General features: G+C 31.8%; 3 protein-coding genes across 8 annotated transcripts; all 3 read right to left on the bottom strand.

The window, feature by feature from the left end:
* Positions 1 to 1,250: 1,250 nt before the first annotated feature.
* LOC111368048 (translocon-associated protein subunit beta-like) lies at positions 1,251 to 3,571 on the bottom strand. The gene is made up of 6 exons (XM_022989218.1): positions 3,309 to 3,571; positions 2,366 to 2,464; positions 2,169 to 2,277; positions 2,022 to 2,093; positions 1,870 to 1,875; positions 1,251 to 1,604 (listed from the first exon to the last, which is right to left on the bottom strand). The coding sequence occupies exons 1-6, from the start codon at positions 3,488 to 3,490 to the stop codon at positions 1,494 to 1,496; spliced, it is 579 nt and encodes a 192-aa protein (XP_022844986.1). The 5' UTR covers positions 3,491 to 3,571; the 3' UTR covers positions 1,251 to 1,493.
* Positions 3,572 to 11,708: 8,137 nt separating this feature from the next.
* On the bottom strand, positions 11,709 to 12,667 carry LOC111366556 (CASP-like protein 1F1). Its single transcript, XM_022987291.1, has 3 exons — positions 12,349 to 12,667; positions 12,115 to 12,238; positions 11,709 to 12,029 (listed from the first exon to the last, which is right to left on the bottom strand). The coding sequence occupies exons 1-3, from the start codon at positions 12,534 to 12,536 to the stop codon at positions 11,814 to 11,816; spliced, it is 528 nt and encodes a 175-aa protein (XP_022843059.1). The 5' UTR covers positions 12,537 to 12,667; the 3' UTR covers positions 11,709 to 11,813.
* Positions 12,668 to 15,723: 3,056 nt separating this feature from the next.
* LOC111368049 (pyruvate dehydrogenase E1 component subunit beta-1, mitochondrial) lies at positions 15,724 to 21,448 on the bottom strand. Of its 6 annotated transcripts, none has more exons than XM_022989222.1 (16): positions 21,284 to 21,443; positions 21,040 to 21,099; positions 20,875 to 20,934; positions 20,462 to 20,542; positions 20,228 to 20,254; positions 20,055 to 20,117; positions 19,887 to 19,973; positions 18,920 to 19,045; positions 18,506 to 18,639; positions 18,356 to 18,428; positions 18,218 to 18,283; positions 17,991 to 18,029; positions 17,768 to 17,892; positions 17,554 to 17,668; positions 16,164 to 16,291; positions 15,724 to 16,056 (listed from the first exon to the last, which is right to left on the bottom strand). In XM_022989222.1, exons 2-15 carry the CDS (start codon positions 21,088 to 21,090, stop codon positions 16,223 to 16,225), a joined length of 1,116 nt encoding a protein of 371 aa, XP_022844990.1. In that variant the 5' UTR covers positions 21,091 to 21,099; positions 21,284 to 21,443; the 3' UTR covers positions 15,724 to 16,056; positions 16,164 to 16,222. The 6 variants fall into 6 exon arrangements, with proteins under 6 accessions (XP_022844990.1, XP_022844991.1, XP_022844989.1 ...); XM_022989223.1 differs by having other exon boundaries at positions 21,040 to 21,138; positions 21,284 to 21,440; XM_022989221.1 differs by having other exon boundaries at positions 16,204 to 16,291; positions 19,887 to 20,117; positions 21,284 to 21,448.
* Positions 21,449 to 25,668: the final 4,220 nt, after the last annotated feature.

A 25,668-nucleotide genomic window follows, 5' to 3' on the forward strand; every position in this document is an offset into this window, starting at 1 on the left:
TCAGGAACAGGGAGAAAGACAAGGGCACCATGTGACGCCCCTATTCCTGACCCGGGACAGGGAGCAGGGCTGATAAAAAATATTGATATTTTGGGCGAAGAAATGAGAAAAATTAATAAATAAATGGTATAGCCCACCAATGTTGATTAATTATTTTATATATATATATATTTGAAAGGAAAAAATTAAAATGGTTTAGAGGGAAAGGAAAATATAATAAAAAAATATTGATATTTTGGGTGGAAGAAGTGAGAAAAATTAATAAATAAATGGTATAGCCCACCAACGTTGATTAATTTTTGTCCGATACTTGACATGGGACAACTGTCTGTTTGCCCATTTGTTATTTGTCTTGAAAATTATACGACGTCACATGTCAAAATATCAAGTCATATCACTGGGACCGGTTTTTTGTGTTAGGTCATCTTGGCCGAATCGCAACCCTTTGCCTCTTGCATGTGTCATCCAGAGCATAAGGAACATAATGACTTAACAAAATTCTCGTATTCTTTTGACTTTTCACAGACAATTTATTAAAGATTCCAAATTTAATGGACATTTAAATATTGAATTAAGTCAAATAAACATAGCTCTTGACATAATGAATGACATAGCACTCACATTCGAGGTGGTTGATCCTCATGAATAAAATAATCCGACCCCCCTCTGTGTGTGATACGTCATTCCCGATGTCAACCTCTATGGTTAAATAGCATGGTCTTTAAATATTAAATGTTACACTTCTTGCAATAGAATGTTTGGCTTAGCATAAAAGTCGAATTATTAGCTCCCTTGTATGGAGGGATGGAAGAATGGAATATGTGGTCACCGGCTTAAAAAAAAATTTAAATTTTAACCCCCCCCCCCCCCCCCCCTCTTCCTTTTTATATATCTCTCCATCATGTAAAAAAATATAACATTTTTAATCACTTTCAAGCACCATCAAACACGATGTAAAGTGCATTTGACAAAAAAATTCAATTTTATGCATCATATTCCTTATTATTTTCATTATATTTTAATTGTAACTAATTAACTTTTTTAGATACACTATCGAGCTTCCATTTATTAGTAAATATTACTTCTCATAACGGTTTCGTCAAAAAGTCATTTGGGAGGCGTAATGCATATTCTACCAATATCAAATATAACTATTGTAAAAGTGCAATAAATTATTTTTTTCCGCAAACAGAATATTGAAGTCAAATGGCATGATTAGTACAGATTGAAGTTCGCTGAGCTAATAACAGTTGGGTGAAAGTTGATTGCTTTCCACTGCAAATAACCCATCAAGGATTACAAGAACTTGCATCATTTAGTCAACCAAAATTATCAAAACACCTTTATGATCGTTTTCGGAAACTACACAAACTCAACCACATTTGCTCTTAAACCCTTTCAAAATTTGTATCCTAAAGAGTATAAAAGCTCAAGGCATGAGTAACAAAGTTAAACTAACCAAGAGCTTAGCATGCTTTGTGACACTTGCATTTTCAATGTCTTTTCTTGTTTCCACTTTGCTTCGACGGGTTAAAGACCATGTGCATAAACAGAATGACAATGAGAAGCGCCGAAATATGAGAACCATAATTCACCAGCAGCTTCTGCCCAGTTGAAAAGATACACGGTAAGAGCATGGTTGGCAAAATAGTACACGAGATAATCAACTTTGAAGTATTTCTAAGTGAATTCAACATCCTTAGGATCATAAGAAGATTCTTCAATACCCCACCCCCGCCAATGATTAAAGAATATTTATCAACCAACCCAAGTACCTAAGTAACATCATAGCACACGATAAGGAGAGAAAAAAATGTGTCAATCATTTAGCTGATGTAGATGAAAGAAAGCCAAGAAGGAAGTTGTTACCTTTAGCTGAGCATTTAGCCATAACAAGATTTTCCATTCAACCAAAGGGAATGGGGAAAACAAAGCAAAAGTATAACGTCAGTACACTACGGAAGAGAAATTTGTGACATGCTTTATGCTGCGACTTGTGAGATAATAAAGAAGAATGTTACCTTCTCTGTCATTTTCCCAGATTCAGTGTCTGAGAGAATTTTCAGCGGTAATATAGGGGTTGAATATGCTTCCTGTAAACAGTGATTACTGGAATATTAAGAACATGCTACTTTTTATAGTAAATTGAGATTTTGTAAAGAACAAACCTGTAGCCTAGATTTTGTGAGGACCCGATAAGTGACCAATGCAGGTGCACCATAGTAAATGGTTTTCACATTAGACTCCAACTCAAATGAATGGGAAACAAGGGAACCACTGAGAAAAATGCAATGAACCAACATGTCAATAACAGAGAGAAAAGTATAAGTGGGCTTCAAAAAGATAAAAGAACTTTGAATCTTACGCGTCAAGTCTTTCCCATGATTTAGATGTGTTGCCAATCACAGAATCAAATACATCTTGAGCCCAACTATCATCAGCAAGAGTTACATCATATGCAGTGCTGCAAATGTTAACTAAACATTATTGTACACTGTCAAATAGATTAAAAACTTGCAAATCATTCACAACAGGAGGAAAAAATCCTGATGCATGAGCCATATTGTATCCCATGATAACATGAAAAACATGTAGTACACTCAGGAATGTACCAATATAAAGTATAAACTTTAGAGATATAATTAGAAATCAACTGAATTAGACACTAAGATACTTGAATCCAATTTTATCATTCTGCATGATTTTAGGCTAGCTTGTAGTTACTAGTATTGCCAAAAATTACCATTTCTTTTCTACTACCTATGAAAGCCCAGATATGGTCTTTCTATACAGAATTCCGGCTAGCATATATTTTATTCTCAGATTACAAAAAATGTATGCAGATAATTGCTAACAAACCTTGCTGTTTATCCTCTTTTTGGCTGCTTTACCACTATATGGCTTTATAGCCTCAAAAAAAAAAAGGTTCCAATATGACACCATGCAGGTCCATAACATTTTGGACATATCCATTCTTAAATCTTCTGATCCTTGCAGTTAAAATATAGTTACATTAACTCATAAATTGGAAAGGAAAATTGATAAAAAAAATAAAAATAAAATTGTAATGTACAGACATCAAAGCACAGGATAAAAAGTTTGCATGTAATCTTTCACATACGCACAAACAAAAAGATAAATGAAAAATAAAACCATTAGCGTATGTTTCCCAATTGTGATCCTAAAACAGACAAAAACTTCAATGCAACTATTTTTCTTCGATCACTAAATGAAAAGAAAAAAATTTATTAATACAAACTAGATCTTAATCAATTAAGAAGATAGGGGCAATGAGAAAGTTAACGAACGCGGATCCACGGTTGTAAACGTCAATGGAGACGGAGATCCGTTCGATGCCAGAATTGATCTTTTTGAGAGCGACTCTTTTGTGCGCCACTATAAATGGAGACTCTGATGCATTTGCAAATGGTGAAGAAACGAAAATCAGAGCTAGAACAGCGAGAATTGCCAATCGAAATGCTTTTTCCATTGATCGAGTTGAAACTGATGCGTTTTGTCACACAGATTCTGGAGAGATTTATGGGGGACTGTGACTGTAGGAGTCGGTGCGACAGAGAGAGGGTTTATATAATGGGGTGGAAAATACTGGTGGGCCTGAAATTGGGCCCAAACTCATTGGACTTTGCTACAAAGACTTGGGGCCATTTGATAGAGTTTTTGAATCTTCCAGAGTTGAGGAAGACAAAAGAATATAGTTCATATCTCGAACTTATGTCGACTCTGATTTTTTATTTACAATTCGAATTTTATTATTTAAAAAGTAGTGGAAATTATACCACACACCTAAATTACTTTTTTACTTTTTTCATACAATAAATACTGTAAAATTTATAGTATAAACGAAATATGAAAAGTTGCTTGATAGAATGATAATGAAACATGACGCGCGTGCGCGCACACACACTGTAAGACAACTTTATATTGTTTATATTATTTAATAATATATTAATATAAAATGGGTTCTATTTTTAAAACTAACGTGTTTTTAAGTCTTTTGTTTTGAGAAACAAATTTTCAAAATGATAAATCAAATACTTTTTTTAGCAATTTTAAAACAAATCCTCAAAATAGAAAACTAAAAATGAAATCAAAATTCAAAACTGAAATGCTAACCGAACGTGTCCTTAGTCACTATAAGAGTAAAATAAGAATTGCTTTATGTAACATTTTTATTTGAAAGGAAGGATAAAGTTTGTTGAAAATCGAGCATTGAAAGAGATGGTCTAGCATGACGAAAAAGTGCCTCTCTGGTTAGCCAACGGATGATGCCTAGAAGATGCATTGGCTTTTGTGTAAAAGTTATAGATAGTAGATAGACGAGGGAATTGCATGTATGATATATTAAGTTCAATATATCTAAATAAACTTGACTACACAAGATTGAAAAAAGTTGTTATCACGAGTTTTAGGCAAACAATCCTTTGCCGACCTCTCTTATTCACTTCAATCTTGTGTAAAATTTTATTGACGAAATGCTCTCTATGTAGGCAAAAACATAAGTGCACCAATTGCATATATAATGCAAATTATAGCTCTTCTCATTGTGATAAGGGAATAGATTCAATTTGAAGGAACCAAGCATCTATAAGCACTCAAAGTTGAAAGAGTGGTGGGTTGCACTGCAAATTTGATATATCACATATCTCTACTCATTCCTAGTTAAATTGAGTGTATTATAATGACATATTCGATACGTTTTATTCAATATAAATAATCATGACAAGTATCAAGATTTTTGTCAATTTTTTAATTATTAATCATATAAGCTTTAGTTAATACAGTATATCGAACATTATCTAATTGATTTTTTTTCCATGATCTAGATTTTAGCATAGGGATCAATGAAGTATATGTCACATCCGAACGTTGGAAAATCGTGAAAAATAGAGACAAACTATTCAACCCTTTCTAACAGGGACGGATCCAGAATTTGATCCAATACCGAGCTATAAAATTTCAAACCGGGCTGCTACGTGGAAAAAAAAAAATTTACACATAAAAAATTAATTTTTTACCAAAAAAAATTTGTTGGGCCTGAGAGCGGGGGGACTACAGCCCCCCCCCCCCAAATTCCGTCCCTGCTTTCTAGGTTGATCTTCACTAAGGTCTCGAGTTTATAATTGTTATCAATGTATTTGTCACACGCTTCTATTATTTAATGATGTTGCATTTTATTTAATATGAAATACTAAGCATGATCTAAATAATCTTTTTATTTTTATATAATCCTGAATTTAACACGTAAAGGATAGATAGAATATATGTCGCAACCTATTGTAAGATGCTAAACCTAATCCATCCATTACAATAGGTTGTCCCCTTGATTTTCCTTATGTTGGGCATGAGGTTTTGACGAATCATAAAAAGGAATAAATTCAAAGGTGATTCCAATATTATTACGTCGCTATCTTTTGAATGTGCATTGGATAAACTCTCGAACTGATACAATAGCCTGCAAATCATGTCAATCAGGTAAATCGGACTAGACAAGCCCGGTGCGACAAGCTCGATCGAGAAAGTGTTGGTAAAGGGAATCGAACTCGTGATCAAAGGCCTCCGTGCTCATCTACTCCACCAAGGACTTGCCAAATGTCTACTTTGTGAACAATGTCATTTGCTCAAGATGAACATAGTTTTTGTTCTGTTTGACATCTAGCAATAATTCAAATACATTATGTATAATCCCATGAAAATAGATAAATATCATTTTCACGTATTTAGTTTAACACAAAGAAAATTTATGGTGTATTTACATTTAATAGACCGTATTTTCTAAGTTTACACTTTGCATACTATGTTTTACTATTTGATTACCAAAAATCACTTTTGCTAAAAACCAATAAATTCGCCATTAAAAGTAGTAAAATAGACTAAAATATTCATTTTAAAAAAACAAATCACACCCTTTGTATTACGTTAAGTAACACTTTACATGCCCTTTTTTAACTACTTTTTTAATTCTCTAAAAATTAAATTATTATTTCATTTTCTTCTTCTTTCTCATGTATCTATTCCTCTATAAATTAACGTTTGTCGAGTCATCTCACATCATTATGTACTTAATTTTATTTTCTTCTCATTTTTACATAAATCATATATTTTATTAATTATATTTATAGATTATTTAATGTTAGATACTAATTAATTACGCATGCATTCTTAACAAAATTTTAAATTGCAAATTTACTTTTACCAAAAATTCACAGGAAATTGATCTTTTGGCTACAAAATAGCATCAAATATAAAAATTATTTCTATTAATTCATTGAACAAATTTTGTTAACTAGAATATTAAAATTAAGAATTTTTATTTGTTTTTACAGTGTTGGAAGAGTCTAGGGAAGTAATTTCTAAAATTTTTATTATATATTTTTTTAATTTACTAAAATTAATTTTTGTGGATTTGAAAAGAAGATAATGAATTTTATAATTTAATTTAAAAAATCGTTTAAAGAAAAATATTTAGCGAAAAATTAATTATTAGAAATATAGCCCTTGTTTGAGCCCCATTTTTTTGGGTTTAATAGCGTTTGGAATTGTAATTTTGGAGAATGTATGGTTAGAAAGTGGGGAAAATTTTTGAATTTACGTACAAAATATTTTATTGTGTAAATGTGTGAATAAAAATGAGTTTTGAAAAAATAGGGATCAAACAAGGGCATAGTATGCAAAACGATTACATAATTTACTATATAGGGTGTGATTTGTTATTTTTGTTAAAGAGTATTTTTTTTTCCATTTAGCTATTTACAAAGTCATATTTATTGCAAATATAGTAGTGTTTAACTATTTATGAATGCATTTTATACTCCTGTAGTCCTAATAAGTATAACTGTTTTATCCCATGTAGCTTTAATTTTTCCGTTTAAATATGGGACTTTGATTATTAATAAAACACACATGTTTATTAATTTCTCTATTTTTCTCTCTAGTTTATAACTATATTTATATTTTTTCAACGAAGACAGTTTTTTGTAACTATTATGCAAAATGTAGCATGTAAAAGATCTATATACATGAAGATAGTAGAAATTTTAGTAACAAGAGGGGAAACCAACACGGCATCTATTTGTTATACAAATTCAAGTTATTTTTGTTAAGATTCTACTTATTTTAGCGTTTTACTTAATGACCCTGAACTTGAGGGAGCATTGAGCAAAATAGTGATGAAACGAGACTTGATACATGTAATTCTAGCTAGGGTTTAGAGAAGAGGAAGCTATGTGTTGATGAACTATACATGTTAGTTAGGAACAATGATGCAGCCTAATTTTGATAGTTTTGTTTCAATTTCCCTATTCTGACTTCACGCATGCTTTTGTATTGTGTTTTGATGATGGTTTTTAATGCTTTGAGTTTCTACTCAATAGTTGAGTGTTTTGGGATTTGTGTTGAGAATCGCGAGTAATATTCTTGTCATTCAAAATTATAAATTTATATAGGAGATAGCGATATGCTCATATGATTTTTGTCGAATTTTCTAGTTTTTGATGCACCTTTATATATCATAACTCGTATAGAGATATCATAAATTCGTAAAGGTAGATTTGATTTTATTTGAGACATCAAATAGGTGTTGGAAATTTGAGCAACTACATTATTGTATCTGTTCAAAACTTGCTTAATAAATGAAATTGAACTGTACAAACTATGGTGAAATCATAAGTACTAACACTTTAATTTCATTGAGTTTTTCTTGAGTCAAGATTGGTAATCATTTTTCCTTCGTTCTCATTTAAATTTTAGAATAAAATAATCTTTAATTGACTTTTTAAATAAAGTTAGTGTCGTATGGTTTTGGACATTCTCAACATCAAAATCTAGCTAAGGAGACCTAGGTGAAACTTTCCTTCACATATCTCCCGTGGACTGTTGGGTTGAGACTTGTTGATAACTTGTGCTCTAATATCTGTATTAGGTGGTCTTGTGCATTCTCAATTCCAAAATTTAATTCAAGATTTGAGACTTTTCTTCACACTTATAAATTGACTACTAACTCCTTCCACAATCGATGTAGGATGACCTCAATAGTTAGAATTAAGCAAATTTCCATGCTTAAGTAACTCAATCTTCATGTGAACAATACTCTATTCACACCCTCTATTACTTGTTATGATATATAAACTTGTTATTTCAACACTAAAATGATTCTAAGCATTTCCAAATATTTCAGTGGTAGAATCTTTGAGAAATACTACCATTAATTGGACAAATATTACTTATGGGTGGTATATGTTACCCTTTAACAAACTTACCACTCTTGCAATGTTGAACATAAATACTCGATCAAAAGTCTGGTTGGGTCACTAGTGATTCAATCTTGCAAGTGTGACTTGGTCAACTTCTTATTCTTGCGTTATGTCACAGGTATGTCATTCGCTGCGCTTACTAGTATCGCTAATGAGGACATAATTGTGAAGCTAAGTGCTACCCGGTTGCCTGAGAAATGATATACATAGCAAAAATGTGGTTTTTTGTAAGCTAGTTGTGTGTGTTTTCACTATGCATGCTGGAAGAGAAGGTCTAACATGAAAGATAAGAGCCAATTAGGATAGCCAAAGGACGACGCCTAAATACCACACAATTAATTATGAGTCGAACCCATGATTAAAAATGAATTTAGGCAAGTCATCCTTGGCTACCAAATCAGGCTCTTTATTTTCATACAAGGCCTCTCTTCCTTTCCCTTAAATTTGTTTGATGAATTGATTTTCAACAGAAAATAAGCCATATATATAGGCAATGGAAAACTGCAAGACAATATTGGATTGACAATAAAGAATAACTGTTTAAGTCAATACTTTTGCCTTTTCCATTAGACTTCCAATTTGAGTCTTTTTTGAAGTTGATATGCATGAAAAATTGAGTTATCTTAAGGGCATATATTCCTTCAATTGGAGGGAGGGACCATACCCTGTTTATGGTGTTTGTTAAGTGCCATATTGTTATTGGTCAACTAAAATATTCCAATGGAAAAAAGATAGAAAATTATGTGTGTAAGTTGCAAAAAAAATAAAAAAAAATAAATAAATAATAAAAATGCATTTTGTAGTTGACCATAAAATCTAGATGATCAGGCTAGTTGTATCGGTTATGACTGGACAGGGAATGTCAATGCTTCTTAAATAAGCCCCCAAATTTTCTCTTATTATCTTCCCTTTGACTTCAAATATTTCAGCACTTTGGATTGAAATTTGGACATCTAGTCCAAATTAACAATTTTATTAGAAGCAATTTCGTGAAAAAAGTGCCAAAAGAGAACGTGTCCTTAGCTAGTTGGCATGCAATCACTTCCAACACACTTTGAATCACTTCAATCGGATATCAGAAGAAAAAGATACGACCAACATACCGAAAGCTGTCCGGCAGAAAAGTATTATACCTATGCAGTCGCATAGGTTTAAATAGATGCGACCGCATCTATGCCCCTAGAGCTCCCATGATTAGCTATGATTTCTTCAATGCGGCTGCTTCCATTTGTACTATATGATCATATAGTACTTTTTCGAGGAGAGATTTTGTTTCTTTCTCCAATTGAAACTCTACTTTGATAACAAACTTTTGGGTATCCTTAAAATAAAATAACCGCCTAGAACGTGGGGAGACCTCCCTAGACCTAAAAATCTCTATGTTCTATCTATTTTGGAGGCGAAGGATAAGTCTATACATCAATTCAAGACGAATCATACAAGAATTTTGAAGATTCATAGCCAGGTTCAAGATTTGAACTAAGAACGTGATTTCTCCTACTTCTTCCATCTTTCTTATTTTCGAGTGATTTTTTTCAATTATTTTTGTGTAATTTAATTATAAGAATTTTAGGCTAAGTTTTTCATTGTATTTGACAAATGATGAATCCTACTGTTTGTTTATTTTAATTCAAGATAATTAGTTTAGTATTTTTGATTTAATTTCTTAATTACCAATTAGTTAATAAATTGCTTGTTGTAGTGTATGAATACTCATAATAAGTCTAGAACGCAACAAAATCAACACACGAATAATAGGTATTAAGAATAATATATATAGCATATGCAGTTATATGTGATAAAGCTTGTGAATCAATGCATGTCTTTCATATGAATTCAGACTAAGAATATGATTAGGTTGTGTTAAACATAGGTTTAATAGATCTTGAAAAAGAATATTGAATAAAAGTGGATTACCGATTGTCTTGAATGTATGAATTTAATAGATTACGAATTAAGAATTGAAATAAATCGCAATAGGGGATTCAAGATTTTAAGGGTGTTTGAGAGCCATTTTTATGTAAAAATGCATTTTAGAATAGTAAATTGATGGAAAGTGTGTGGTTAAAAAATAAGGAAATGTTTTTGATTTACGTGTAATATTATTTTAATAATAATTGTGTGGTTGAAAAGATGAGAGAGAAAAATGTATTTTGAAAAAAATGGGTACCAAACAGGAGCTTTAATACAAACAATTACATTAGATTTTTCACTTTTATTGTTTTTTTAGAGTAGAATTAGAATAAATAACAAATATATCACAACTCTTTTGTTGTCATCATATTTCAAATTTACTAATAACTATTGAACTACTAATTAGACTTTATTCATCATAGAAACGATACTTTTAACTCACAAATCTAATTACTTGTACAACGAATTCCGTAAGCTTGTGGGTTTCACACAATAACAAATATTTTGATTTCAAATTCTCTGGTTAGTTTTTATTGAATTGGAATAAATTAGGAGTTGTAACAACAATTTTGATTTCAATTTTCTGGTTAATTTTCAATTAAAAATGGCTATTGTAACATTTTTTTTTATTATTTTTTTTTGTGTTAATGAAAAATTAATAGCAAATTGAAACACCCTCATCTTAGTATTATATAAGGAGATGTTCTTCTTCTTATTCCATACACCGATATTTCTACTCTCTCTAAATTTTTATCTTCTCTCTTTATTTTCAAGAATCTTGTTCTTAGTAGTTTAGAAGCTTTTGTTATAGCTCGGTAATAGAAGCGTAAACCTTCTTAATTCGTCTAAAGTAGTGAGAAGGTGTTAGTCAACTACTTTTTATAGTTGTATCCTAGAAGAGACTTCATTAATCCTCTTATGCCACAGTGTAGGCAAATATGTTTTAGGGAAACTGTGTGTAAAACAAGCATAGGTTCCTTTCTCTGCATCAACAATCATCTTTCCTCTTTTTATGGTTACTCTATTTAATGTAATGTTTTCTTTCATTATTTTATTCATATAATTCTAGCCATATTTCTAATTTCTTTTTGTACTTTTTCCTATCAAATATTAGTAAAGAACTATTTTTTTCCAGTCAAACAAGCTATAATACTTTATTAACTTAAAAAAAATTAAGTTTTTTTGAAACCCAAAAAAATAATAATAATAAAATTGATCTTTTAAATAAAATTCTAAGTTACTTCTAGGGAAAATAGATTTTTAATATAGGGCTGGAGTTGGACTGGCCTATACGGGACGCACACTAGTATTATTGTACTGCCGAGCTCAACTATACATATAGAGGCAGGACAAGACACACACACACACACACACGATTTCAAATAATTAGCAGCAATCATATATGTTCAACTCTCACGAGTGTAGAAATTGTTACAACTCTTGTGTTATATAGATTCCAATTATGTGTTTACACATGTGAATGCATGTCCATCTTGTATTTAGTTTAGACTTTCAAAATTTTTATAGACTGCTATTGAAACACAATAAAATTTATTTTACATCCAAATCGAAGTATACGATAAACACCAATGATATTGTTATCCTAAAATGTAAAAACCAGCATCTAACTCAACTTTTCCGTGATACATTGGCAGAAATTACAGTGAGGAGAAAATAGAACACGATACAAATGAATGATATGATAATAGATAACATAATTCTGTCGCAATATTTGGCAAAATGGTCACAAATTGCTATCCAACCAGTGTGGCTGTTGCCATACTTCCCCACGTACCCTATCGCTGTTGCTGCTGCACATCCAGCCATCAACAATGTTGTCAAAATCTGTAGATCATACAATTTCAATTCCTCATCAGTACATTTATAGTAAACAAAATTTTAAATTATTTTTCTTCCTTAACAGGCGTACCAAGTCATGCAGAAATATGAAGAAGTAATTTCTTGGATTCACTGCCTTGTAACCAAGGATGAAAACAATAAACAAAGAGAGAAGAGAGAATGCACAAGCAATAATATTTGCAAATGCAAAGAACCTGCATCCAACAACAGAAAAATAAGTCGAAAAAGATCTGACAAATAATCCTTAATTTCCATATATATTCGGCCGGGCTTCCTTTACAAGATTGTTGAAGATAGATCTTACTTGAAAGCAGATGAATAGCTATAACGTGCATCGACCACGATTCCGAAAACCTCAACAGTTTGCTTGCTAGTGAGGACAAGCCATGTAGCAGCCAAAGAACCCCCAGTGGCCAAAACTCTCAACAGAATCTGTGATGCAAATGACAATTTATGTGTTTTATGAAGAGATTGACTTACTGTATTTTCCATTTTTCTACTATCTTTTCTTCTTCCTTAATTACTGCCGAAACTGAGGAACAGATGGTATTTATAGAGAAAGACTGAGAGTGAGAGGGAGGAATAATTCAATATCAAGTCCGAGGAAAAATGTAACATAGCCTACTACAGTCACTTTTTTTGTGGTACTATATAACATTATCGGACTAATCAAATGAAATCGTTACATGTAATAGATAGTGACATAGTCTACTACAGTCACTTTTTTTGTGTAAACCCTCGACTAGTGTCTAAGCTTCTCTTTCGAAAATGTTTATATTCGGTTTTTAGATTGAATATGACTAACGTATAAGATTTTAGTATTACACTACCTCACCAAACAACTATTAAGTGCATGTTTATGGCTTAGAGATAATCATAATCCTTGATTGTATATAAAATTGGTACACTATTTAAATAATTTTAATAACAAATTAAGGTTGGTTAAAAATGGTCCTGCGCTTCTCAAGTTTGTTGCTTAGGAATAGGAAGACCAAGTAAAACATTGTATTTTTTATGCTTAACATGTCATCATTAATTTTTATGGTTTTTTCTTATTATCATTAGATTTTTCCAACGTTAATTGGCAATTTAATTCAGCTTTAAGGACACGAGCAATGTTATTCATAACATAAGGAGAATTCTATTGTCTTTAATTGGCGAATAATTATATTTTTTTTATTCAAACCAATTGACTAAAACTCATTACTCTTGGTGATACATCATCACATTATTCTTTACTTAACATTTACATTTATGAAAGTGCATTGAATTTAAATTAAATTTAATCGCCAAACCTAAATAAAGTAAAATAAAACTCATTAGTAAATCAATCTTTCACTATTGCCTCAGTTATCAATAGTTTGTCGAATTAATAATCGCAATCCTTTCGACAGGTTAACATGATGGATCACAACATGGATATTTGAGACTATGAAATTCGATACGCTTGTCATCTAAGCTTTGATCAGGAAACTTCAAGAACGATGCTCAATTAACTAGGTAAGGTAACAAGCCATGTTCTGTGGATCCATGTAAAAATGTCGGGTATGAATGCATGCCTAATTAACGTTTTGTGTTTGTTACGTTTACGTTCTATATTAATTATATAAAATAAAATAAAATAAAATGGAACATACTTTGTACCCAAAAATGGTAAGATAGTACGAAGAATAATAAAAGTTAGAACAACTCTTGTATTAATTCGGCTACATACCCAAAAAGGAGTTATTGGTCCAAAGAGTACAATATCTTTAGCCACATGAAAATGGTTCCAAGTCCTTTTTATTCAATGCTATGTACTCATTTCCATTAACAGATTTTACATAAAAGAAAGAAACAAATTGAACTCCCTTTTGTTTTTCCCGTATCGAGATTATAAAGTGACCCTTCTGTTCATTGTATCTCAGTTACGTAGTGTCTCTCTGTTTGTTTCATGCATGTGGTTCCATGTGAGCTATTGCCAATTTGCCTTTCAACGTGTAATTCGTATCTGTTAAAGATGAAGTCAATAAGTAATAGATTGAGTTAATCTCTTTAACAAATTAAGTCGACATTTTGAAATGAAACTTCGAGTCTTAATATGATACTAAGTATCATTAGGTTCAAACAAACAATTTAATCCACCTATCGCTCACTGAGCAACCAAATTTCAATATTGATGTTCTCGAACGGCCACCAAGTCACATTAAGGTAAGAGTTCCAAATTGATTAAAAACAAAATGATCTACCGAACCTTGAGAACTGATAGTGTAATTATGTTGAAAAATCAAAGATCCACCCGCTTATATCATTTTTCTAAATATTCTATTCGAATTATATTCTAGAATATACTCTAATTAGAATTAGTGAATCATTGAAATACAATTCCAAAAAATTTTAACTTAATAGACTGATGATACAATATTTCCTCATTTACAATGCTTTCTATTATTTACACTTCCATTTTTACCGTCATTCACCGTCGAGATAAATGAACTAATTGACAAAGCAAAGATATATTCTCCTTTTTCCATTTTTAATATGATTTGTTTTGTTTATAGTGTGAATTTGGCCTATCAATTATTCTTATTATATATATATATATAGTCCCCCGGGCATAGATCCGTAGTGCAAAGGACAGGAATGAAATTATCTCACGCCTTACTGGCAGTCGCAGTATGAAGGTTCGATTTCTGAGGCATGGAATTGGACTCCTTATAGTGCAGTATACAGGCAACTCTTGTTTCCTGACCTGTTGGGGCACATCCCGCAATTTATCTCTCTCACAAAACTCTAGGGACGGATTGGTGGGAACCCTCAAAGTTGGGTTCAACCTTTATATATATAATACCCTCCAAATCATCAAAATAAACAAGGTTTCAAGATGAGGGAACGTAGATTAAACCTCAAGCCTTACGAATCTAGACGTGCTCAAGTTTAACACACACAAACACATATATAAAATATCCTCCAAATCATCAAAATAAACAAGGTTTCAAGGGGAGGGAACGTAGATGAAGCCTCAAGCCTTACGAATCTTGACGTGCACAAGTGTAACATATATACATAATTTTAGACCAATAAATAAATAAAATAACGCATACCTTAAAATTTTATAAAAAACATCATACATATTTTTTTAATTTTTCAACAAAAGGAAGAGGGGTTCATTATGTCAATTGGGCCGAGCCGGCTTGACTCATGGGCTTGACGAGCCCAAGCTGAGCGGGGAATCCCATCCAACGAGCTAAGTCCACGAGCCGACTCATCCAAAAATGTGGAAAAAAATAAAATTTTATCAATAAAATTAGCGAAAAATAAATAAATAAAATTCACGAGCTCGCGAGCCGCTCGTGGGCCGAGCCGAGCTCGTGAAAAACTCGCCACGAGCCCTAGCCGAGCTCGTGGGTTAACGAGCCGAGCCGGCTCAGCTCGGCCCACTGCCATCATATGCACGAAAGTTCAATTTTAAAAGTTAGGGACGAATTAGCAAGAGGCACTAAACGACAGAGACTAAATATTCAAAGTTCCCTTTTTATCTTTTCTCGTTTTGTTTCATTCTTCCCATCTAGACGGTTTCTTCTGCACCCAAGTCCTCTTCATTTTCATCTAAATACAGAACAGTACAACTTTTCTTGAAAGATAAATCCACGTGCATATTTTATGCAGACAATGGGTCGATTCCGTTATAGACCTAATCGGCACTAATAGAACTTTATTATAAAATAATTCGCCGGTAAAAATATGAAAGAAATCACCGGCAAACGCATAAGTTCAACAAGAGGAGTATCAAGTCGGAGCTGACTATGAAGAACTCGACTCGATACGTAGATAGTTCCTGCCTCATGTAATCGAGTTCTGGATAAAAGATGACACTGCACACTTAATGAATGTGGTCAATATGCAACCAAAACCGGAAAAAAAAAAAAAAAAAAAAAAATTAACAAAGTTTGCAAACTAAACTAGGATAACAATGGCTTTCCAGCTTTTTCTTCACTGGGCTTCGTTGGTTTTGTTACAGAATCTTCTTCAACTGTGACAACATTAAAAATAAATTTTAGAAACTTGTAAGCCCTCAATGTTTTTTATTTGAAGCAAATGTGGACTTCTTAACCACAGAAGGCAAAGGCAACAACCCACCCAGCTGTGTAAAGAAAAATCTAGAACCGACAACAAAAACCTTGTGTCCCTTGTAAATTTTAAGCAGTTGCGGCCAATGAACTTGATCTGTAGCAAGACCTCTTTGCTGCTCGAACAATGTCCTCGACCTGAACAAGGGATTTCAAAGCATCAAAATCAGATCAGGTAATGGATTCAACAGGTGCAGGATCATTTGAATTAAATTTAATAGAAGAAAAGAAGAAAAATCTTTTGTCAAGGAAGTAGTCTAGATTGTTTGAAGCTCCAGTGTTGGCTAGTTCTCCTAGTTTAGTTTGGCTTGTGTAAATAATCTTACAACCCGTTTATTCTCCCCATAGCACGTATATATGAAATAAGTAAATAACAGAGGAAAAATGATCTTTAGATCTAACCCCAACTGACGAATTATTATTCCAAAAGGTTTATATCAAACTAGTGCTAGTGCACGACGGGATTGGGCTATGATAGAATAGAATCCAAAGTATCCAAGAATTAAACAATCAATGATGAAAAAATAAGCGGAGTTGGGATTACCTAAGGGCTTTAAAGATGTCAATCAAAATCAAACATAATATGAAGAGTAGAAGAAATAAATATAGAATGCTTCAACAATTGAACCACTGGGCACCTACTAAAGCTCACAATCTTCAGATAACATAGCAGCATGTTAAAAGAATATAGTACATGAACATTTTAGCTCAAATTTATCCACCATGAAAGTCAAGTGTTTGTTCAAAAATATTCAAATTAGTTTCATCCGCAACTCGTATAATGTGAAGAAACTAAAGCACATCTTTAATGCCTTTATCATAGTATTCCCTAGTTGAGGGAAACATTTTTAAAGAAGTACGCCTAATGGAAGCAATTATAAAATACAACCACCATTTCTTCCAGGGAAAGTTACGGCTGAGCTCCCAACCTTTCACATGGCATGATTATGGTCTCCAACCTCCAAAATTGAGTATCTAGGTTCCCAATCAATTTAAATCTATGAATCTCAGTCCAACGTGATTGAAACTGCCAATGTGAATGTTAAAATTTGATGCGTCTTTCACATGACTCAGAGTTACATGACATAACAACTAAGCCACTTAACATTTCTCTTCAATTCAACTAAAATTTGCCCGCAATTTTAACAATTACATGGGAAAGTTTTGTCAGGTAGGGACCAAGATTTACAGATTTATATGGATTTGGGGACATAGAACCTCAATTTTGAAGGTTAGGGACAACCACACCACATGAAGGTTGGGTAGTCCAGCACGTATTTTGCCTTTCTTTTATCCCATTACATTATGCTTAAGTGCATAGATATTAGTGTATCGGACTATTAAAGCCAAAGAAAATATAGTCAAGAACAAAAAGGAAAAAAGGCCCAATGAGAACTAACCTGTGGGACAGCAATTCTCTCAAGATTTGCAGCATAGGGCATGGGAACATCTGCTCCGGCAATCCTCTCAACGGGAGCATCAAGGTACTCAAAGCTATCTTCAAGAACAGATGCGCTGAAGAAATAAAAATAACAATAAATACATTGGAGTGATAAAAGGGAAACCATTAGTTAAGGAGAAAGCGAGGGGATCCAGTTGTGTAAAGAAAGTAACCAGATCTCGGCACCAACACCATGTTGAGGGAATCCTTCTTCAACAGTCACAAGCCTATTTGTTTTCCTGACAGAAGCATTTATTGTGGCTCTGTCAAGTGGGCGAATCGAGCGAAGATTAATCACCTGTAGAAACAAAGGAACCCGATAAATCAAGTTCCTAAAACACCATATTCCATTCTTCGTTTCAAGATGTCACATGTAATTGAATATCATTGAGTTACCTCAGCACTAATTCCTTCCTTTGCAAGAATGTCGGCAGCCTATACAGATTCCACATGGGAGGTAAACATATGAGAGAGAAAATTTCCCAAGAAAAGAGCTAGTTCTATTTCGTAATATCATTTGTATTCACATTTCTTATCTTAAAGTTTACTTTCATTTGTTGAAAACAACTGATGCAGCAAAAGTACTAATCCATTCAGTTTTTCCACAAAAAGACCAAACCCACCTGAAGAGTATAGCCAACCATTTTTGAGAAAGCAGTGATTGTCACATCCTTCCCAGCACGCTCTACCTGCCAAATAAAATTGAAGTGAGAGAAGTTTTATAATGCAAAGCAAAAGTACAATGGACTTGGATAAAATACCTTAGCTTTCCCAATTGGAAGACAAAAACTGGAATCGAGAGTTTCAGCAGAAACAGGGAAGGATTCACCATATCTGTGAAACAGAGTTATTAACATAAAACCAGATTGGTACTGAAAAGTATAAACATCAAACGCAATCTCAGTACTCACAGCAATTCATTTTCAAGGAAAACAACAGGATCTGGATCCCTTATAGCAGCTTTCAGCAGGCCACGAGCATCCTCTGATGAATATGGAGCCAGTACTTTTAATCCTGGGCATGAACCATACCATGCTGCATAGCACTGCACGATATATAAACTGAGCGAGAATGTAGGATATATTGAATGGAGAAAAAGAAACGGTGAATTTGTATGCCTCGCAAGAAGAAAATGTCAAAAGATGGCCATAGAATAAAAAATAGTTCAGAACGTGAAGCGACGTCTTATTTGATTGTTTTGTGTTATAAAGGCATGCTTGAGAGTGATTATTGTCCGTAGATAACAACAGATTATAGAAAGTTCATCTGAACTGTGATGCATGATATTGTGAAAAAAAAAATGACAGACTGAATCAAAATCGTACCTGTGAATGTTGTGCCCCAACACCAGCAGCAGCACCATTTGGACCTCTGAAAACAATAGGCACTGATATCTGACCAGCTGACATGTAATTTGATTTTGCAGCAGAGTTAATAATGTGGTCAATGGCCTGCAACAACATTATATCAGTTAATCCAACTTAGTGTTATATCGGTTTTGTTAGGATATAACAATGCCTGTTATAGTGTTCAATCTTCTAGGTGATACTAGGATGCTAAAATCCAAAATATATCAAATAAATCTAACCACCACCTGCTCTCCTTCCTCTCTATTTAAAAAAAAAAAAAAATCTGTAATGAGAAAAGAGCTTTTAACTCCAAACAAGAAATAAATAGCAAAATGCAGTTTTACTTGAGTAATAAGTTGATCAAAGAAATGAAATCAAACAACACACTGAACTTTTTTACTTCTTTCTTCTTGTTGAATTTGACTCATACTAAATATATTTTAACGTTCTTTGCTTTTGAATTGATCTAGCACTTAAGCTTGTAATTCTATACTTAGAAGAGAGTGACTAACTAGGAAAAAAGGGAAGTCACCACCTTCACACTGCACTAACAAAAGGCTTTAATAGTCAAAGACCACTTCTGAAGAATGCAAGTAGTTCTTCCTTGATGCATTGAATTCAGTCATAGTAAGTTTTAGGCATGATTTTTGTCATTAAGAAGTATTGGACCAAAAACTAACGTCGTAAAATGTGTCTTCATGGCTTAAATTTTGACAGTTTTTAGTTGAGCTTGTCATCAACTATTTCATACGAATTCGAGCTAAATCATAACATTTGCGGAGCATCATTATGGAATGGAAACTTGGACTTAGGGACAAAGAATTGGGCATTAAAGTTGGATTTGTGAAGAATCAATTTAAAATTGAATGGAAATATTTCTAATTAGAAGAAACAAGGTCATGTTTCTGAACGCCCAACATAGCATCAAAGAAAGAAATCTCACCTGCATAGAGAAGTTAAAAGTCATGAACTCAATTACGGGCTTCAGACCATAGTAAGCTGCACCAACTCCAATTCCAGTAAATCCAGCCTGCAACATATAAAACGATAGACTATGGAAAATATTACAAACACAAATAGAACAATTAATAAGTAAAAGACAAAGAGAAACCTCAGTAATGGGCGTATCCAGAACTCTGTCGGGACCATACTTCTCCAAAAGCCCTTTGGAAATCTAAGATAGAACACAGTAAATCAAAATCCAGTCACTAAAAGAATAAAATAGGATTACGGAAATCATTGTTGTTGAAGCAGCTGATGTGCCATTTAATGAGTAACACCCACCTTGTATGCACCCTGATACTCACCAACCTGCATAACAGTAATAAAATAAGTCAAAATAGGTCATGAAACCCAAAAAGAACAAATCAACAATGTGAGTAATTAAATTTTCTTCTCATACTAAATTAAAACTTCAGATTACCTCTTCACCCATTAAAAAGACTTCAGATTACCTCTTCACCCATTAAAAAGACTTCAGATTACCTCTTCTCATACTAAATTAAAACTTCAGATTACCTCTTCACCCATTAAAAAGACTTTGGGGTCAGCAGACATTTCTTCATCAAGTGCTGAATTTAAAGCCTCACGGACAGTCATCTACAAGAAATGGAAATTACAATATCCTTAACCACGCACAAATCAAAGTACTTGGATATACATTTTGGTTGACATTCCAATGTAGGTTGCATTTGGTAGAACATTTAAAAGGAAGTACCTAAAGGCTTAAAAATAAGAAAGCACCAGATGCAGGATTCAAGCTCAAAGATAACAAAACTGTACAGATTTTACACGATGGATCGTATCTTTTATTATATATACTTTCCACCACCAAGCATTGTTATTAACTTGCTCAAATACACCACTCTCTAATATCAATTCTCACAACGTTAAGAAACTTGAGAAACTACATAGGTTAGTCGTATATGTACCTCTTTTGCTGTGGAAGATAAAGACCGGGACGCAACTACTCGTATTCCTCGCTCAAAATTCTTCAATTCAGAAAAAAAAAATGGAGAAAAACTTACACAACCTTTCAAAAAAAATTTAACAATTAAACAAATGAACCAGAACTTTCAATAATCAAAATGTATTACCCGAGTAGGAATGCCTCTGCAAGCCACTCTTTGCCTTATAACTCCCAGCATATTGACTCCCTAATTAACATGAAAAAAAGCCCTTCAAATCACATACCCCTGTAAATCAATTAATATGCCTATGTATAAATCAGATTTCATTCCTCAGATCAGATCTAGAAAATGAGAGAACCCAAACAAATTAAAACTAAAAAGTCCAAAAAAAAAAGAAGAAGAAGAAGAAGAAAAGGAGAGAGAGAATTACCCGGCTTGTGTGTGCTTGTTGTGGGAGAGATTTGGATCAGAGAGTGAGAACAAAGATTTTAGAGAGAATTAATAAACGTACAAGCGTTTTGATCTGCTAGGCTGCCAAATTGCTCGTCTCGTCGACGCTTTATTCGGTTTGAACAGATCAGACAGGATGACCTTTTTTTATTTGCAAATTTATGGTAGGAAATGTAGGATTACAAACTGTAGGGAGACCAGAGAAAATATCAAAAAGTGGGTGCTGTTAACGGTGGTTTACTTTTTTTAGTTGTTATTTAACCCTTGTTTCAGCCCCATTTTTCAATTCAAATATATTATTCAACAGTGATTTGATATCTTTTTAATCACACATGTTTCAATTAAATAATATTATATGTAAATAAAAAAAAATTTCTTATTTTTTAATCACACATTTTCCATCAATACACTATTCAAAAATTTATTTTCTTAATAAAAATGAGGCTCAAACAAGGGCTTATTTATTTTTTCTCACTGACTTTTTCAGGGCTGGTAGTAGAGGTAGGCATGAATCGATTCAAAAATGTAGGATTACAAACTGTAGGGAGACCAAAGAAAATATCAAAAAGTGGGTGCTTTTAATGGTGGTTTACTTTTTTTAGTTGTTATTTATTTATTACTTTTTCAGGACTGGTAGTAGAGATGAACATGGATTCGATTTTGTTTAGAATTGAACCAAACCAAAATTTTTAGGTATCTAGTAAATGGAACCGTCGGGTCTAAATATAATTATGGAACCGTTCGGGTTCGGTTCGATTTGATTCGATTCCGTACTATAATTAAATTTTTTAACATTTATAACAATATTATATAAATACAACTAATGACACATTCAATGATTTTAGAATGTCAAAAAATAGTAGATTACCTTGTTCAAATGATCGATACGGTCAAAGTTTCGGTCGGTGGAGATCACAGCTTCGGTCAGAGGTAACAGCGTCGGTCGACGATTGTATAGGTTTTGAAATGACAGCGAGACTACAAGAGTTGAGACAACGTTATGCACTTTAGTGTAGGTGTTTACGATTATTTAGTGGGTTGGATCTTGTTTGGCTAATAAATGAAACAATAAAATGGGTAATTGAGCCAAAAATTAAAAAATTAGAAATTAAACAAATTATTGGGCCAAAAATTTGGATTTGGAAATTGTTAATTTGTTAATTTGTTTAGAAAAAATTAAAATTAAAATAATTTGATTTATTCAATATAAAAAAAATAGAAAGATTCGGTTCTTATTTGATTTTTCGATTCTTGGTTTAGAACCGAGAACCGAACCGTACCCGTCGGTTTTCAATTCAAATACCCGTTCGAGTATTTAATTTGACAAGAAACCATCGGATTCGATTCGATCAGTTCGATTTAGGAGATTTGCCCAACCCTAACTGGTAGGGTTGGGGAGTGAAAAGTGGGTTCTTTCCCTTTTAGAACATGTAATTTTTAGTAAAATTCTCATATTTAATTTATTGACAATTTATTATGAGCCCTGCTACATTTACAGGGGTCTGTAAACCAGATACTCACAGTGCGAGCCTCGTCGTTTTTTTTCATGTGGGATTGACCCCTACAGTGAGGGGTCGGTATGAATTATGTAGGAAATTGCTCTGCACACAGAGCAATTCCCATTTATTATAGTGTTAAAAATTAAGGTTAATGATAAAATAATAAGGTAAATTATATTCACACTACATCCCTACTATAAAAAAAGAGGAATGTAGAGACACTGTTAAAATGAATAATATTTTAATCCATTTTATTTAACCGTGGCACTTTTTGTTTTTATTTTTCAAGTGGGGGGAGCAAAAATAACGTCGTTTGTCTTAGTATATATTTTATTATACAGTGTACCTCCAAATTTACTGCAACACGTAACTTTTCATACTTCTCATCAAGTCTCATCTTTTCACTCCGTGCTCAATAAAAAAAATATTAGCTCAATATATTTCTAAAATATAAAGAGTTATAAGTAAAAAATTTGCATCGAGTTTTTTAAGTGCAATAAAAACATATTAGCTAAAAAAAATATATATATATCTCTCTAACTCTTCGTGCATGTTTTTTAACTTTATAAGTAATTGTTTTTTTATCAATTTAATTTTTTTAATTCTTTTCACTTCCAAATAAAATTTAATTTTTCAATTTTAACGAAAAAGTTACTTGTAAGTTAAAAAAATTGAAGAGAAAAGAATTTTTAAATTTTTAAATTAAAAAAAATTATATATAATGTAAACTAAACAATGCAAAAAAAAAAAAAAAAAAAAAAAATTCTAGCCTCCGTGCACGAAGACATTAGTCTCCATGCATGGAGACAAAAATTTGTTTCCTATTTTTTTTTTTAACTTTATGAATAATTTTTTTTATCAATTTAAATTTCTTTTTAATTCTTTTCTCTTCCACATAAAACTTAATTTTTCAGTTTTAACGAAATAATATTTATGTATTCTTTATTTAACTTCTGTAACTTTCTTTTATTTTATTTTTATTGTATTTTTTTTGAAAATTGTTTTAAATTTCTTTTTTCTTCATATTATAAATATTTTTTTCGATTTAAAATTCCTTTTAGTTCTTTTAAATCGATAGTGTTTTGTTTCATTTTGTCTCACTGTAGCATTTTTTAAGTGCGAAAATCACGCATTATTTCTTCTTCACTTCTCTTCTCTCTGTGTAGTTCCTATCAAGATTCCACGAAGAAAAGTCTAAACAACCTTTGAATATAAATTACATTTTTCAATTCTTAAATTTCTTGACAAGAATTGACGCAACCAAAGAGAATTAATTGATGCAAAATTAACTGATAGTTAAAGCATGATAACCATCTAGAATTTACAGAATCCAACAAGATTCTCATTTCCAAATAATAATGGAAGAGTGGATTGTGTTATAATTGAGAGCCTAAGAATATAATTTTTTTTCAATATGTATATTTTTTCTTGTATTATCATTTGCTGCTGATTTTTGTTCATTAGCACGTTTCCAATAAATTTGGGTAAAATTTCGTAAAAAACGAACAACCTTAAAATTTATGTAAAAATCGAAAAATTGGAGTTTTTATTAGCTTAAAGAAAAGAGAAAAAAAAAATAAGAGAAGAAAGAAAAAAATTCGAACAAAGTGCACGGATTGCACTCTCCGTGCATGGAGAGTGCACACGTGAACCATTGAATTTAACATCACAGGAATCAATTATCAAAAGACAATACTCATGCAACGTTGAATTTCTGATCAATTATATTAACAAAAGACAGCACACATGCATTGTTTTTATTTTCCTGGTCGTATTGATTTTACTTTTGGCCTTGCTAGTCTAAACACCAACATTGTTTGGTCGAATTTTCCATTCAATATGTTTTTTTGAAATTCTCCAATTGATGGAGAATTTTACAGTTTTGATACGCTGTGGATTGTTAACTTGGTATTTAGATGAATTTTACTCTTCATGGGTTCTTCGGTTGGAGAATCTTTTCAAGAAGTTTTGGTATTTTTGCAAGGTTTTATAGTTTTTCTTTTCTATAAGGTCGAGATGAGGATCAAAAAGACAAATAACGAGGGGCAAAAATCCAAAGTTTTATTTTTGTATATATTTTGTTGAATTTCGTATATGATTATGAAATTCTTACCAGGATCTCTTTAGTTAATCACTTAAATGTAGAAACCGACTCCTTTACTCCATTTTATACAAATATTTTATTGCAACTTTCCTAATTTTTCTCCTTTATAGAAATATTTTTTAATTATCGATGTCAATCTCTCGTCAGCTAAATTGTTTACATTATAAATAATTTTTTCGATTTAAAATTCTTTCTAATTCCTTTCTTATCATGATAAAATTTAATTTTTCAATTTTAACTAAATAATATTTATATATTCTTTATTTAATTTTCATAATTTTCTTTTATTTTGTTTTTATTATATTTTTTTGAAAATTCTTTTAAAATTTCTTTTTTCTTCATATTATAAATATTTTTTTTAGATTTAAAATTCTTTTTAATTCATTTCGTTTTATCAATTTTTTTTATTTTTAATAATTGATATTTATTTTTAATTTTAATTTAATTAAAAACTTTACAATACCTTTTTTTTCCGCCTGCAAATTTTTTTCTTAATTTGTTAAGTTATTTCATTTTTTTATTTGTGTTGTTGTAACGTGATAGTTACAAATTAAATGACTTAAGAAATTAGAGAAAAAAAGAATTACAAACAAAAATAAAAAAAAATTACAGGCAAAAATAAAAAGAAATAAAAAGTTATTATAAGTTTTTAAATTAAATTGAAATAATTAAAAGTAATAATAAATATTATTTCAAAAATTAAAAAATTACGTTTATCGTGAAACGAAAGGAATCAAAAAAAATTTAAATCAAAAAAAATTA

This window comes from Olea europaea, chromosome 18 (genome assembly GCF_002742605.1).
Source record: "Olea europaea var. sylvestris chromosome 18, O_europaea_v1, whole genome shotgun sequence".
NCBI classification, from domain to species: domain Eukaryota; kingdom Viridiplantae; phylum Streptophyta; class Magnoliopsida; order Lamiales; family Oleaceae; genus Olea; species Olea europaea.

Coding starts and splice junctions, on each gene's coding strand:
- LOC111368048 (XM_022989218.1), bottom strand. CDS start 3,490: ATGGAAAAAGCATTTCGATTGGCAATTCTCGCTGTTCTAGCTCTGATT. Junction 2,465..3,308: donor GTTTACAACCGTGGATCCGC/GTTCGTTAACTT, acceptor TAACATTTGCAG/CACTGCATATGATGTAACTC. Junction 2,094..2,168: donor TCACAAAATCTAGGCTACAG/GTTTGTTCTTTA, acceptor CACTGTTTACAG/GAAGCATATTCAACCCCTAT.
- LOC111366556 (XM_022987291.1), bottom strand. CDS start 12,536: ATGGAAAATACAGTAAGTCAATCTCTTCATAAAACACATAAATTGTCA. Junction 12,239..12,348: donor AGCTATTCATCTGCTTTCAA/GTAAGATCTATC, acceptor TGTTGGATGCAG/GTTCTTTGCATTTGCAAATA. Junction 12,030..12,114: donor TCATATTTCTGCATGACTTG/GTACGCCTGTTA, acceptor TATGATCTACAG/ATTTTGACAACATTGTTGAT.
- LOC111368049 (XM_022989221.1), bottom strand. CDS start 21,090: ATGCTGGGAGTTATAAGGCAAAGAGTGGCTTGCAGAGGCATTCCTACT. Junction 20,543..20,874: donor TATCTTCCACAGCAAAAGAG/GTACATATACGA, acceptor CATTTCTTGTAG/ATGACTGTCCGTGAGGCTTT. Junction 20,118..20,227: donor AGTATCAGGGTGCATACAAG/GTGGGTGTTACT, acceptor GTTCTATCTTAG/ATTTCCAAAGGGCTTTTGGA.